Source organism: Leptopilina heterotoma, unplaced genomic scaffold (assembly GCF_015476425.1).
Source record: "Leptopilina heterotoma isolate Lh14 unplaced genomic scaffold, ASM1547642v1 Lhet_142, whole genome shotgun sequence".
Lineage (NCBI taxonomy): Eukaryota > Metazoa > Arthropoda > Insecta > Hymenoptera > Figitidae > Leptopilina > Leptopilina heterotoma.
Genome location: NW_025110861.1, coordinates 366793 through 383754, shown reverse-complemented (window position 1 = coordinate 383754; position 16962 = coordinate 366793). Strand labels below are relative to the sequence as shown.

The 16962-nt window shown below is 25.0% G+C and overlaps 2 protein-coding genes and 1 non-coding gene across 3 annotated transcripts; 2 read left to right on the top strand and 1 right to left on the bottom strand.

The window, feature by feature from the left end:
* The first annotated feature begins 99 nt into the window (after positions 1–99).
* On the top strand, positions 100–5633 carry LOC122498081 (zinc finger protein 84-like). Its single transcript, XM_043605632.1, has 3 exons — positions 100–415; positions 532–788; positions 2401–5633. Exons 2-3 carry the CDS (start codon positions 711–713, stop codon positions 4051–4053), a joined length of 1731 nt encoding a protein of 576 aa, XP_043461567.1. The 5' UTR covers positions 100–415; positions 532–710; the 3' UTR covers positions 4054–5633.
* A 1460-nt stretch (positions 5634–7093) lies between these two features.
* Trnam-cau lies at positions 7094–7166 on the bottom strand. The gene has a single exon. It is a non-coding gene; the product is annotated as a tRNA-Met (tRNA).
* A 3147-nt stretch (positions 7167–10313) lies between these two features.
* On the top strand, positions 10314–12846 carry LOC122498079 (protein lin-7 homolog C). Its single transcript, XM_043605631.1, has 5 exons — positions 10314–10501; positions 10796–10837; positions 10951–11063; positions 12093–12338; positions 12523–12846. Exons 1-5 carry the CDS (start codon positions 10465–10467, stop codon positions 12679–12681), a joined length of 597 nt encoding a protein of 198 aa, XP_043461566.1. The 5' UTR covers positions 10314–10464; the 3' UTR covers positions 12682–12846.
* Positions 12847–16962: the final 4116 nt, after the last annotated feature.

The window sequence follows — 16962 nt, the reverse complement described above, 5'->3', positions numbered from 1 at the left end:
AATCGATTCGAGTCGAATCTTTTCGACTCCGACTTACAGACAACTTCAGACATTACAAACATGGATTGTTTTTTTTCTTATTATTAATTATTAATTAATTAATTAATTAAACTAATTTACGATCGGTTTTTCGAACAATTATATTATTTTCCTTTTTTCGTTATTCTTGAGTTGGTGTTTTATTAAATAAGCTAAATAAGTAAACAAAATTTATTATTCGTTGAAGCAGTGAAATTTTTGATTCATTTGTTATCATTCTTTGAAATAAAATTTCATTCTTTGAATAAAATATTATTATTGTCAATAATTGTATATTGAAAAAAAGGACAAAATTTGTTGGATAAATGTTAAATTTCCTATGGAAAAAATATGTGTCGATGGAATGAAACTCAAAATGAATAATGAAGAACTATAAGTAAGGTTATGTTTACCTTTGTTTTTTCGTTTATAAATATTTATTATTTAGCGAATTTAATATTAATTAGATTATAATTAGAAATTCGTGATATTTGAGAATTTTCATAATTTCAGGTAAATGTTTAAATAATAACGAGAAGGAATTGACGATGAAATTTAAAACATGGAATGTGAAAAAGAATTGATATGAAAAATGTAAACATTTGGAAGATGGTCATTTAATTCTGAATTGAATTACAGTTTATTTAGCCTTATCAGAATAATATATTATTTAAAAATTTCACTTTGACTTCATGGAGGACTCAGTAATGCTTGAGAAGGCGCTCTTGTCTATTGAGAGCCATGATATGGATTTCTCAGTAGTTGAAATGGTAAATTATATTATTTAAATTTATCAAATTAAGGAGGTATCATTCTATATAAAATTTTGAGAATTGGTAAATTGCTATATTATCTAATTGTTGTGAATTATTATTTTTAGGTTGAAATTTTTAATTTTAATCACATTTTTTACCTTTTTTCATCATTTCTAAATTTGCTCACCTATTCAACCATTTTCAATCCAATTTTAGTAAAATTTCTCGAAAGAATACAATTATTTTTTTCAAGAATTTTAATATAAATTCAATTATTTTCAACAATTTTGATAAAATTCTTTTTAAAAAATCATTATCTTCAAAAATTTTAATAAAATTCCTTAAAAAAATTTAATTATTTTCAAAAATTCACAAATTCAAATAAAATACCTCGAAACAATTCAATTATTTTTATGAATTGTAAAATCCTTTTCAATTATTCTTTTCATAAATAAAAAAATTCTTCGCAAGAATTAAAATATTTTTGTAAATAATAAAATTCTTATCGGGAATTCAATTATTTTCAATACAATTTTAATAAAATTACTCGAAAGAATACAATTATTTTTAAAAACATTATTTAAATTCAATTATTTTCAACAAATTCTGATATAAAATTCTTTGAAATAATTCAATTATTTTTATAAATTGTAAAATTCTTGGCAAGAATTCAATTATTTTTGTAAATAATAAAATTCTTCTGAGAAATTTAATTATTTTCAATACAATTTGAATAAAATTTCTAGGCAAAAATTCAATTATATTCAAGATAATTTTAATAAAATTTCTTTAACAGGTTCAATTATTTTTGAAAATTGTAATAAAATTTGTGTAAACAATTCAATTGTTCTCAAAAGTTTTTAATAAAAAATTCTTTGTAAATTTCAATTATTTTCAAAATTTTCAATTAAAATTATTTTAAAAAATTCCATTATTTTTACAAAATTTAATGAAATTCCTGAAAATTCTCTAAAAAAAATTTTTACAATTAATAATAAACACGATTATTTTAAAACCTTGAAAGAAATTCTTCATAAAATTCAATTACTTTCAAAATTTTCAGTAAAAATTATTTTAAAAAAACTCGCATTATTTCCAAGAAAATTGAAATAAATTCTTCAAAACAATTCAATTATTTGAAAGAATTTTAATAAAAATCTTGCCAAGAATTAAATTATTTTTAATACAATTTTAGTTACATTTTCTCGAAAGAAATTATATTATTTAAAGAATAAAGAAAATTGACATAAATTAATATTTTGAAATATACTTACTTATTTTAAATTTCGATTTCTCGTTTACTAAATTTAATTTGGAAATTCTTCAATGTAACTTCTCCAAAATTCAAATCTTTTTTTCGATTTTAACTAAAATTCTTCTTTAGATAAATTATTTTTAATAATTAAATATATATTAAAAAAACTCAATTTCAAAATAGTTTGAATTAAATTTTTTCACAACAAAAAAAGATTTTTTGAATATTATATTTTTTTATAAACAAAATCCTATGTAGAAAGATAAGAAAAAAAAATAAAAATCTTGATATTTTTTATTTAGAATAGCCTCCTGAAATATTCGATTATCAAAAAATGATTAAATATAGTTAAAATTTTCGAAATAATCGTAGGAAAAACTGGATTTGGACAATGAAAATGTGCATCAACATTGGGAAACAGATGCAAGTCTCTGCGATAAAGATGACACCAGTCTTCAACGATGCTTCATCAATGCCATTACTTTTGATTCGATACATCAAGAACAAATCGCCGAGAAATCACCACCTTTGCCAATAAATAATTTCCCACAGACGAAATTCTACAAAATTCAATGCTTCATTTGTCAAAAGTGGTTTCTAAACAATGACACAATGGTGACACATTTAAAACTCCATTGCAGTGGAAATAATTGTCAAGTATGTGATCAAAATTTTCCCGACTCCGAAACACTCTGTACGCATATGTTAATTCACATTGGAATGAATTTCACCGAGAAATCGTTCCCCGATAGGTTAATTTTAGAAAATCAGTTACATTCACATTCTAATGATGGTGAAGAAAGAGAAGAACGTGAAGAAAGAAGAGAAGAAAATGAAGAAAGAGGGGAAGGTGAAGAAAGAGGTTATGGTGAAGAAAGAGGTGATGGTGAAGAAAGAGGCGAAGGTGAAGAAAGAGGTGAAGGTGAAGAAAGAGTCAAAGGTGAAGAAAAAGCAGAAGGAGAAGAAACAGAAGGAAGAGAAAGAGCAGAAGGAATAGTGGGATTTCAAGGGCAATTCGAAGTGAACGAAAACATCAAGTGTGATAATTATTTTTGTGATATTTGTCAGGAGTCGTTTCAAGAAAGGGACGATTTCAACCGACATTGTTTGATTCATGGGAGCTTTAACGAAGGGGAGAAATTCGAGTCCGAGTTGCGCCATCATCATCATCATCAACGCAGGACGAAGCAATTCAAGTGTACACTTTGTCAGAGATGCTTCGCGCAAAGAGCCGCTCTAAACAACCACATGTTGTCGCACACCCGAGACAAGCCGCACGCTTGCAGTGTCTGCGCGAAGACATACAAAAGAAAGTCCGAACTCATGAGGCACTCGATGGTCCACACCGGCGAGCGGCCCTACGAGTGCAAAGAGTGCCTGATGACATTCCGCGAGAAGGCAAAGCTGAATTCGCACATGCTGGTCCACACCGGCGAGAAGCCGCACGCCTGCCACATTTGCCAGAAGGCTTGCGCGAGAAAGTCCGATCTAACTAGTCACATGCTCTCGCACACTGGCGGCCAATACGACTGTCACGTTTGCGAGAAGATTTTCACCCGCAAGTCAGATTTGAATCGACACGCTTTAATTCACACGGGCGAGAAGCCGTTCGCCTGTGAACATTGTGATATGGCCTTTAGGGAGAAGACGCGACTGAATTCGCACATCCTCGTGCACACTGGCGACAGGCGGCACGTGTGTCACATTTGCCAGAAGTCCTTCAAGGAGAAGGCCACGCTGAAGAAGCACTTGCTGACCCACATGGGCGAGCGGTCCTACGAATGCTACGTCTGCCAAAAAACATTCACTCAGAAGACAACGTTGAACAGTCACATTTTAATCCACGACGATGTGTCGTCTTATGAGTGCAGCACTTGTCAGGAGGTATTTAACGATAGAGGTCAGTTGAAGAAGCATTTATTGACGCACACGGGGAATAAATTTAACGACTGTCCGATTTGTTTGAAGAAATTTACGCACAGATCGGCGCTGAATAATCATATTTCCACTTCGCACAGATCCTGAGATGTAGTCTTATTGTTTTGATTTCTCCAAGAGCAACATTTCTCCAGTGGTTCAATCTAAAAAAATTGTCAGATCGGAGGTAATGTTTTTGTTGATAGAACTATGATAATTTTCCTAAATCCGACATGAGTCCTGATATCCTGTGGACTAACCATAAAATTTTATTAGTTAAAAAAGGATAGACGTATATCTACGTTCTTTTCTTGCCACTGGGATTTTCTAGTTAGTCCACAAGCCACCAGGACCTAGGTTAATTATATTAGCTATTATACCATACGATTTAACCATTTTTAGTCAAATCATAAAAAAATTCGAATAAACTGTCAAATAAAAGAAATATTGAATAAAATATACTGTTGCAACTACCCTCAATTAAATTTTATTAAATATTTCAGTTATTTGACCTTTTTTAAAATTGTTCTTTAATGATTTCTTTAATTGGTTAAATCTTATGGTACGGCTGGAAGAATTTTTTATAATTTTAGTTAATTTATTAATTATCTGTGAACGCGTGATTTGACCTTTTCCGGAGAACCATCCTTAAACTTATTTTAGTCCCAAAAGTCAGATTTTGGTGGTCCGAATCTAAGCTTCCCGTTTTAAGAGAATATATTATTTAAAAAATTGGCGCTTAGTGATTCTTATGAATTTTTGTATTCTCTTACAGAATCTACAAGAAAATTTGAATTTCAATTTAAAAAAGAAAAATGACCTAAACAAAGATAACAGTTTTTTTTTATAAAATTAAAAATGACTAAGGTCTCTGAAGTTGACGGCGACGCAAAGCATCGAAAAATATTTTTTTTCACAAAACCGAAAAAATGACTTAATTTTTTCCAAGGTTTAAGATTGAAAAAAGTACCTACATATAAAAATTTCATATGGAATGCCCCATTTTTTTCTGATTAACGAAATTAATATTTTGAGAAAGTGCATTTTTATTTTAATTTATATATCGTACGCTCGAATTACTTCCACTTTGAGGAATGGGACATAAATTAGATTTGTGTCTAGTTTAAGATAGAAATCTCTACTGCAATTGTACGAGAAAAAAGATGTAAACGTTCTATTTTTGTGCAATGTATTTTTTATGGTGTTTATATAATACATAGAGAGAGAGAAAGAGAGAGAAATTCCGTCATTTATAGGTTTTTCGATGACTTAAAAAAAATATGTAGAAAAATTATATTTTTTTAAACGTAGTTTATTATATATGGGAGTTTAAATAATAAAATAAAAATCAATATTTTGTTTACGAATGTTATACATATTTAACGATACATAACAATAATTATTATTTAAACATCTCTTTGTGAAACTTGAGGCTTTATTTTGAAAATGATAAAATATTAAAATGTTTATCATTGTTTTATTATATACTTATAAGTAACATAAAAATTATAATTTGATTATATATTCAAAAAATATATTTGAAACTGTATAGTATTGTTTTAAAAAAATTATATATTGATCTAGGCAATTATGCTCCTCTTCAAAAACGACGTTATGTGTTCATTTGCAATTTGAAACAATTTCTGAAATTTAAAAGAATTGTTTCAAAAATTAAGACTTGTAATAAATATGTCGAAATATTTTTAGATGTCTAATTTTCTTTCTACTGAAGAATTCAATTGTAGTTTTTTTAAATATGTCATGATCTAAATTTTTATTGACAAAGGATTCGCTTAGGGATTTTTGGGAAATCTGCATACAGATACCTTGGAATCGGCACTCCAAGGTTATGTGGGGTTAGTAAAATAAAACATAAAACAATATAAAATAAATAAAATAATAAGCTTAACAAGCTGGCGACCTACTACAAGCCCCGACCCACTAAAATCCGTAACCCTTCTTTTGGAGCCCTTTACCCACCCTCGGAACTGTCGTAAGACTTGAGCCTTCGTGGGCGGCGCTTTGCCCTGCGGATCTCCTGCGTCAATAGTTAAAATTAAAACTTCACAGAGTTACCCTCATCTATCATAATATTACCAGCTCTTGAGACTTGTTTTGCGTAACCATGGCATTTGTTTTGGCAAAAGGTATGAGAGGATTTGGTCCCGTAAGTGCAAAAGATCCGAGAGTCGATTGTAAATTTATTTGTAATTGGTGGAGGAATAGTTCGTTTGTATAGGCACATAATCGTAATATTGCATTCGAAAAGTCAAATCTTGTAAATTGATTAATTTTACTTTAAAAATAAATTAAGCAAAATATCTGACATATCAACATCGCAAATATCTTCGAAGATACCGTGCATTAATACATAGATCAAGATGCATATCCTCTATCAGTGATTGAAGTCGTTCTTTCACAGTTAGGAATTGATTGATTAGCGATGTATGTTTTGCTAACTTAGATGACAAATTTTTATTTTTGGATCTACATTAGAAGAACATAATAAAAATTTAATCAAATTTATGGAAAAAGTAAAAACATTGGGATTAAAATTACAACCTGCGGATAAGTGTGAATACCTTCGACCAGAATTAAAATATTTAGGACATGTTATCACGGACTAATCAAGGATAAAGGAATAAAACCAAATCCTTTAAAAATACAAGCAGTTCATGATTTTGTGATGGCCTTTTAAAAATGGCTGCTTAAAGGTATACTTGATTTTAAAATTTTAAATGATTTATCACCCAATTCGGACAGTTATTATTATGTAATAGCTAACTTGTTTCCTGTAAAGGCTAACTTGGATATAACTTTTACAGCTAATGATTATTAATTTGTATATATAGCAATTAAAGATTAGGTATACTATATAGCAAATGATTTGCTAACCCATCTAAATTATTAGCATCAACAGCTAATAAGTTTCAGCTAATGTAAATTAGATCATGCTGCTGTTGCTATAAAGTATTGTTCTCCGTGTACAGTATGTATTCTTTAATTTGATGAGACTTTACTGTATAAGGAAAAACTTGAAAAAGAAATGGTATAATGAAATTAACCTTAAAAATCTAAAAAAAAATTTTTAATTATTTAAACAATTAATAAAATATATTTTTTAAGAAGAAAAATAAGAAAAAAAAAATGCCCCGGGTGAGGATCGAACTCACGGCCTTCAGATTATGAGACTGATGCGCTGCCATCTGCGCTACCGAGGCGGTGAAATAATTGCAACATTATACATCTCTTCATATCATGAATATAAATTATTTTAATTTTATAAATTAATAATTGAAATTATTAAATTAGTGTTTAAGTAAAAAATAACCCAGGTGCAAGGTGACAATGCACCTGAAGAAAAGTTTTATTTAAAACAAATATATAATTTATTTGAGTTAAATAAGAGTATATTTGTCTCAGAGAACCTATACTAAATTATTTATTTATTTTATATAAAAATTTTATTCCACATAACTACAACTTTTATTTGAACAAAATAAAATTTTATTTAAACGAAATAAAATTTATGTAAAACAAATACAAAGTCTATAGTGAGCTCTAATTTAAATATATCATTTTTCTCGCTGTGGATTATCAGGCTGGGTCGAGGGCTGGGTTTATATAGCTTGGTTGAGGACAGAAGAATCTATCGTTCGCAGTCAAAATAAAAGTTTTGTTTCGTTTCAAATTGTTGAAAATTAAGTTCTTTATGCTTTGTGCTTCTACTAAAACGCCAATCAATCTTCTTCAATTTTGTTGAAACTTGTTACGAATTGTGATTTGCTCAAAGCGACATTATTACGATTTGTCACTTTTGCAAAAAGTAATTTGTACGACTTTTCATTTGTACGAAATAACATTTTTCCGAATTGCTATTATGTGATGTCATTTGTACGTATTGTCACTTTATTGAATTAACATTTTTTTTGAAAAGGAACTTTTGCAAATTGTTATTTTCACGAAAACTCGTTTTTTCGAAATGTTATATATATATTTCTGAATCGTCATTTATGCGAATTGTCATTTTTTCAAATTGACACTTTTGCGAAATGTCATTCATGCGAATTTTCATTGTTGCGAAATGACATTTTTTCGAATTGTCATTTTTACGAAATTGGCAATTATGCGAATTGTCATTTTTGCGAAAAAAAAGCTGTAGTATAAACTTGTATGCATATAGATTTATACTGTATAGCGATTTTCGCATATAATTGACAAATTCGTAAAAATGTCAATTCGTAGAGATGACTATGTTCGCAACAGTGACAATTCGTAAAAATGTCGTTTCGGTCAGATGACAAACAATTCGCAACAGTGACGATTCGTAAAAATAATTGTTCGCAAAAGTACAATTCGTAATAATAGCATTTTGTAAAAATGACAATTTGAAAAATATGAAATTTTGTAAAATTATTGACAATTCGCTAAAGTGGAAATTCGTAGAAATTACATTTCGTAAGAGTGGCAATTCGTATAAATGGCGTTTCGAACAAATAATAAATTTATACAAATTACTTTTTGCAAAAATGCCAATTTCGTATTAAATTCGTAATGATAATGTCGCTTCGAACAAATGACAATTTGCGAAAATAACGATTCGTTATAATGACAGTTCGGTCAAATGTCAATTGGGGAATATTTATGCACCTCCATTTTTTGTTCTTGCGCGCAACCGCTTAAAGGTTCGGTTACACCTCATCTGCATTGTGCATCGTGAATTTTTAAAATTTTCTTATTTGTTGAACCAAATTATAATTGTTTATTGATTTCTAACATTTAAATGAAATCTATTTTCTAAAAAAAAAGTTATATATGATTTCTAATATTTATTTTTTTGAAATTTGGACTAAATTCTATAATTTTGATATAAAAATTAGAAAATTGTTAAAAAATTAAGATTAGGAAATAGAGACTATTTTGCATATTTTCTGCTATTCTCAATCACAAATCTGTTCAGAAAATTATGAGTTTTTTTTAAAAAGAAGAAAAAATTTTATAAAATTCCTATATTTCTTTTATCACAATTTTTAAAAATTTTTTGAAAATTTTAAACTTCTTTAGGGAAAAAATTCCTATAACTTAAATCTTGAACAACTATCATAAAATAAATAATGAATAATTTTACTTAAATACTTTTAAATTAATTCAATTTTAATAGAGTTGCGTTTACAATATTTTCATAAATAAATAAAAAAAAACGGTTTCAATTTGAAATTTTATAAAATTTCGATATTGAATGAATTTAATGAAAAATTTTAATGAACTTAGATTTTTGAAAAATTTTAATAATTCATAATCTTTTAAAATTAGTTAAATTTGTCAATATATATATTTAATTAATTGTTAAAAATAATGAATTTGTAGAAAAATTTTAGTTAAGAACACTAAAAAAAAATTGAATTTTAAAGAAGTTATACAAATAATTGCAGAAATTCAATTATTTTCAAAAATTTTTTTAAAATTCTTGTCAAAATTTCAAACATTTTCCTCATTTCAATGATACATTTAATTATTTTCATAAATAATAAAAATATCACAGGAATTCAAATATTTACAAATTTTTTTTTTAAGTTTCTTCTCAATAGAATTTTTAATCAAATTCCTTGAAAAATGTAACTATTCTAAAAAATTTTATTAAAATCCAAAATTTTAAAGAATTCAATTATTCAGTAATTTATTTGTTTTTGTATTTAAATAATTGAATTCTCGAAGAATTTTTTAATAAAATTTGATTTAAAAATGAATTTTATTAGTTTAAATTTTAAATAATAATAGAATATGGAAATAATTTTTAAGAAGTTAATTCCTATGGAAAAATAATAATAATTAAATATTTAAAATACACTGTAAAAAAAAATTTCTGTAGATTTACAGTTTTGTTTAGAATTTTATAAAAACTTGTAAAATAACTTCTTTAAAAGTAGTGAATTTAAAATCCCTTCTGTAAAATTAATACTTTTAATGTGTCAATTTTACAATTTTCTGTAAATTTACTACTCTGAATGTAGGTAATATTTTTGTCTTTTTATTACCTACATTCAGAGTAGTAAATTTACAGAAAATTGTAAAATTGACACATTAAAAGTATTAATTTTACAGAAGGGATTTTAAATTCTCTACTTTTAAAGAAGTTATTTTACAAATTTTTATAAAATTCTAAACAAAACTGTAAATCTACAGAAATTTTTTTTTACAGTGTATTTAAAAAAGAAATTATTGTTTTCGAATAATTTTACAATTAAAGAATTGTATTTTAAAAACACGATTTTAAATTACCGCGGTAAAACTCAGTATTACCAAGTGTTTTATATTTTTCTCTTTTTTTGATAAGTTGTCGGCTTGCTCATTTCCAGTAAGCAGCCAACTTCATTGGTATTACTGCCCACAAGTGTCAAACTTGTCAAACTTTCTATTTTTGTGTTTCTGTTTATTCAAGTCAAAAAAGAAGTCCAGAAGAGGAATTATTGATAAAATACCTTTTTTTAAAGGTAATTATTTAGCGATTATTTAATAAATATGGCTTCAGCTGGAGAACCACTGACGTTAGCACGAGGTAAGAAAGAAATTAATTAAATTTCCCTTTACCTAGATAACACCCATAATTGATCGATTTTGATTCATTTTATTTAATTAAATAATCTTCTATTTAGAATAATTAAAGAAAAATAATTATTGTCACTATTTTAATAAATAATGTAAATTTTCCTTACAACTGTCGAAGAATTTTTTTTATAATTTCTTTTTTCTAGTGGAAAATAATATTTTTTATGTACGTTTTGTGTTTTAATAGTCTAATTATTTACTGTAATAGAAAATAAGTTATAAATTGTGAAATTATTTTTTTTAGATATCAAAAGATCCATTGAACTTCTTGACAAACTTCAAAAAGGTGGGAATACGTTTTATTTATATATTCATAGGCGTTGTATTCGATATTCTGGTTTATTCAGAGTTGATCTACTGACACATAAATAATTCGCTCGTTGTTGTGATTTATTGAAGGTGGTGAAGTGCCTGCTACAAAATTAGCAGCATTACAAAAAGTACTTCAAAGCGATTTTCTTAATGCAGTTCGTGAGGTTTACGAACATGTTTATGAAACAGTCGACATCCAGGTATTTATTTTCATCCTTTAACTTTTGTAGAATAAATAATATTTATCAAAAAATGCTTTCTATTTATCAAAAAAGCATTGTATATGAAAAAAAATTATTTTTATAAGTAGAAAAGGAGAATTCTTTATTATAAATAAATCTGTTCATTTAATTAACAGAACAGAATCAAAACCACTGCCAAATTATTTCTAGGACTATAAATAGTCTGCTACAGGTTGCTTTACTTTCAATAAGGCAGAAAAATCAAAAAATTTGCGAAAATTCGTCAATTTAAATATTTTTAAAAACTAATTCTTAGAATTGTTATAAAAAAAAATTGATAAAAATTTACTTTTTAAGATTTTTTAAAATTTCGGAGAAATCTTCAAAGTCTTCAAAAATTAGATTATTTTTATTTAAATATTTTTCAAAACTTAAATTATTTTTAAAAGATTTCACCAAATTTCAATTGTTTGGAAATATTTCAACTGTATATAATTGAAATTGTCTTTTAAAAATTATTTTGAAATGTTTTTAAAAAATTAATTTTAAGAATTTGTTTATTATAATTCTTTTAAAAAATTATATCATAGTAACTTTAAAAAAAAACATGGACAGTCAGAATTTTTACAAAAAATTGAATTTTTGTATTTAAATAATTGAAATCTCGAAAAACTTTCGGAAAATTATTAAGAATAATTGATTTAGAGTTGAAGTTAGTTACAAATTTTAGAAAATAATTGAATTTTAGAAAGGTTATAAATAATTGAAACTTTTTGAAATTATTAAATTTCAGAAGATTTTAAATTGAATTTTTTATTTCTATTGGAAAAACAAGTACAAAGTACTTATTTAAATATTTATCTCTAGAACTAACTTTTCAATATAAGAAAAAAAACTTTTATAGTTTTTTTGAATTATTTTTAACTTATAACAAAAGAATATTCAACAGGTGTTTGTTCTTTAGAGTAGAAAGCAGTTGAAAGTAATTAACTGAGGGGTTATAATTAATATTAATAAGAATAATAATAATTTGTATTTTAAAAACAGGGATCTCAAGATGTAAGAGCATCAGCCACTGCAAAAGCGACTGTCGCAGCTTTTGCGGCAAGTGAAGGTCATGCTCATCCGCGCGTTGTAGAATTGCCGAAAACGGAAGAGGGTCTTGGATTCAATGTGATGGGCGGAAAAGAACAAAATTCACCAATTTACATCTCGAGAATTATTCCAGGCGGCGTGGCCGATCGACATGGTGGATTAAAACGAGGAGATCAATTACTCTCCGTCAATGGAGTCGTAAGTTTTCTTTCGTCTCAATTTCAAAACGACAAGAGTCTTTGTTTTGAAATTGTAACTATTTACAAATTTAATTTACTATTTATAAATTTACAATTTATACTTTTAAAAGTGTTATTAGATTTTATTAGATCAAACTTTATGTAAATGAGCAAAAACTTTAATTTAAAAAAATTCATTACAGTGCGTCGAGGGTGAAAATCACGAAAAAGCAGTAGAACTTTTGAAGCAGGCCCAAAATTCAGTGAAATTGGTGGTTCGCTATACTCCGCGAGTTTTAGAGGAAATGGAACTTCGCTTCGACAAACAAAGAGCTGCACGCAGACGCCAACACATGCAGTAAGCTTTAGGTGCTTTTTTTCTACTAGTTCGTTATAAACAGAAAATAAAATAATAATTCACTGCATTTACAATAGTGGCAATCGTTTCAAAATCCAACAATTGCATAATAATTATTTACCATTTAAGTTATCATGTACTGCAATAATAAATCATTTACAACCAACTATATACTCTCTTTTTTATTTCAAAATAAACATCCTACGATAATTAAAAATTGCAAAAAAATTGTGTGCATTGGCCAACAGATCTCGCATTGATGGTTAATTCCCATGTAGATATCTCAGAAGTACAATTTAGAGCTCGACTTGTAGCATAAATAAGAAGTTTATTATAATTAAATTCTTAAAAAGGATTCAATTATTTTCAAAAAATATTCGAAATTCAATTATTTTCAATATATAGTATTTTCATAAAATTTCGCAAAAGAATTCAATTATTTAAAAAAAAAAATTGATAAAATTCATCCAAAATTCAATTATTTTTATAAATAATAAAATCTCCACAGGAATTCAATTAATTTTGAATAGAATTTTCAAAAAAATCAATTATTTGACAAAATTTTTTACAATTTCTTCACAACTATTCAATAAATACTTTAACTAATAATACTTTTCATGGAAATTCAATTAAATTTTGATAAAATTCTAACTAAGAATTGAATTATTTTTATAAATAATAAAACTTATCGAAAAAATTCAATTATTTTTAAACATTTTAATAAAATTTTTTGCAAATAATTCAATTCTTTTTATAAATAATAAAATTCTTTTCAAGAATTCAATTAATTTCAAAAACTTTAATAAAATTCTTTGCAACTATTCACTTATTTTCATAAATAATGAAATTCATCGCTGGATTTCAATTATTTTTAATACAATTTTACAGGAATTGCTCAAAAATTCAATTCCTCAAAAAAATCAATTATTTACAAATATTTTAATAAAATTATTCGAAAGAAACCAATTATTTTGAATAAAATTTTAATTAAAATTTTTTGAAATAATTAAAAATATTCAAATATTCTATTATTCTAAAAGAATAATTACTCTTGAAAGAATTCAATTATATCGATAAATAAGAAAATTATTCCCGAAAATTCAATTATTTTGAGGCATTTTAAATTCTTTGCAAAATTCAATTATTTTCATAAATCAAAATATTCCTCATAAGAATTCAATTATTTTTGAAAGTATAATAAAATTTTTCGCATGAATTCAATTATTTTAAAAAATGTAACAAAATTCGTAATAAGAATTCAATTATTTTCATAAATTAAAAAAATTTTCACAGGATTTCAATTATTTATAATACAATAAATTTTAAATAAATTTCTCAAAAAATGTGATTATTTTCCAAAATTTTTTGCAAGAATTCAATTACATTTCACAAAAATAAATAAATTCTTTGCTGAAATTCAAATATTTTCAAAATCTATTATTTTAATAAAATTTTCTCAAGAGAATTCTTATTATTTAAAAAAATGTAATGAAAATTCGTTGCAAGAATTCAATTATTCTCCTAAATCTTAAAATTCTTCCCAGGATTTCAATTACTTTTAATACAATTTTAAGTAAATTCTTCGAGAAATGTAATTATTTTCAAAAAGTTTATTACAATTCTTCGAAATAATTCAATTATCAATTATTTTTAATAATTTTTGCAAAAGTTCCTTGAGAATTTTTTAATCTATTATGACAAATGTTTACAATTCAATTTTATGAAATTTCAATTATTCGGAAATTCTTCATTTAAATATTTAGAAAATAAAAACTTGAAATAATTTCAAAAAAATTAATTATTACAGAATTTTGAGTTAAAATTATGAAAAATTTAAATTTTTAAAGATTTTAATTTAAAATCTTTTCAAAATTCAATTATCTTAGAAAATTCATCCAATAATGTTTTTACAATTCATTTTTAATCTAAAATTTCAACTGAAATTAATTTTTAAATCAATTTTTATTACAAAATTCTACGAGAATTCTGTTATTTAAATACAAAAATAAACAATTTATTGAATAAATGAATGTTTCTCAAAATTAAATTCTCATAAAGAATTTTATCAACATAATTGAATTTTTTCCACGAATTTTAATAAAATTTTCAAGAATAATTATATTTTTCGCGAAATTCGATTATAGGTAATTGTAATAAAAATAATTGAAACTCTATGAAAAGTTTTATTATTCATAAAAATAATTAAATCTCTGTAAAAAATGTTATTATTTTATAGAAATAATTTAATTATTGCGATGAAATTTATAAAAAATTTATAAATAGTTGAATTCCTGAAATTTTTTTATTATTTATGAAAATAATTTAATGTTTGCATAGAATTTTGTCAACATATGTTTCAAATAATTGAATTTTTTTGAAAAATTTGATTAAAATAGTAGATATTAAAAATCATTGAATTGAGGAAAATTTTTGAAAATAATTAAAATTATACCAAGAATTTTATTAAAATTTTTGAAAATAATTTAATTTTGGAGAAGAATTTGATTAAATGTTTCCTAAAATGTAATTCTCATAAAGAATTGAATTGAAGAAAGTTTTTGAAAATAATTGAAATTTTGCCAAGAATTTTATTAAAATTTTTGAAAATAATTGAATTTCGGAGAAGAATTTTATTATTTTTTAAAGATAATTGAAAGTTATACTTAAAACCATAACTTTCATCACATAATGAATGAAAAATAAGATTTTTCATATCTAAAAATATAAAATGAAATTCTCAAGGATGAGAAATAAGAAAAATCGCATCAATCATCTATTAATGAATATTTTAATAATAAAAAACTTAAACAAATCCAAAAGGAGACAAACACATAATATATATAATATATAAAGACAAAAATTAATTTCTTTTATGTAATGTTCATTAATTATAGAGTTCTGTTGTGTTACAAACTAAAAATATTATACACTTAAATTTTTCATCTTTTCTTTTTTTTTATAAGCAAGGCCACAAACTTAACAAACATTTTACATATGTGTGATTTCTTTAAAATTAGTCATAGTAATGATTGTTAGTTATCATAATAATAAAAAATCAGGCTTCGGGCTTTTAATTTTTTTTTCCTCTTTCCACACAGAATATTAATCAAAATTCACACACGCAATGAGACAAAAAAGGTAAAAATAAAAATTGAATTTAGTATTTTGGAAAAAAAAGCAAAAAGAATAAAAACGCCTCTCGAGTGGCAACAGTTAATTATTATCAATATATCATCAAATAACAATTTTATAAGTTCTGTACAACAATCGGCAATACAATTTGTATTGCTGAAAAAAATATCGCATTTTTTTTTTTGCAATATAGAAAATTACATTATTTACACTCGCTATTGAAAGTAACGCTCCAAAGCCCTTCAATATTATTATGTTACTTGGATGTAGAATAAATTTTTCTAAGACTAAGATATACATATGTTACAAATTACAATAATAATAATAATAATAATAATAATTCATTAATCGACGTAACAGAACTTGAAGTTTGGCACAACATTCTCTGCGTATATATAAATATATTAACATAACATTATAATATGCGAAATCAGAAGAAAAAAAACAAACCAAGTGAATTAGAAATACTACACTTGTAATTTTACCATATTAAAAATTAGAAAAATAAATTTGAGAAATATTAAATTTACAAAAAAGGATAATTCATATCAAGTGTTGTTTTAGTAATCCACTAGAATTTATTTTGATTGTCTGTGGCTAAGGGGTGTTTTGGAGAGACCTTCAAATTTTTCTTTCTTTCTTTCTTTCTTATTTAAATGTTAGGCTTTTTATGATTTTAATTTTCCTATTCAGCCAGTTTTTTCCATCACTCGAAAATCTCGCAACAAAAACTTAATAATAATTTTAGTAAATTTAAATTTACACCAAATTGTAAAATTGATAAAAAAAAATGTGACGCACTAATAAGAAAGGTACCTAAGAAGCAAAATTCTTTAATCACTTTAAGGTTATTTTTATATCATTTTTACCTTAATTAAAAGTTTATTTTTAATTATGTAAATTTGATTCCTGTTTTTATTGAATATTTCGGATGTAAAGAAGAATTCAGAACCAATAATTCGTAATAGTAATTATTCCTCTTTCTGTATTTTTAATCCAAAAATTATAAACATAACCTAAAATTTTCTTGGAAGAACGTCACATATTTAATATCAACTAAAATTCCTTTTTTACACTTTTATCTAACAATTATAGATAATTGATTTAATTCTTCAATTAAATTTTAATTCTTTTTTTAGAATTGAAAACCCTT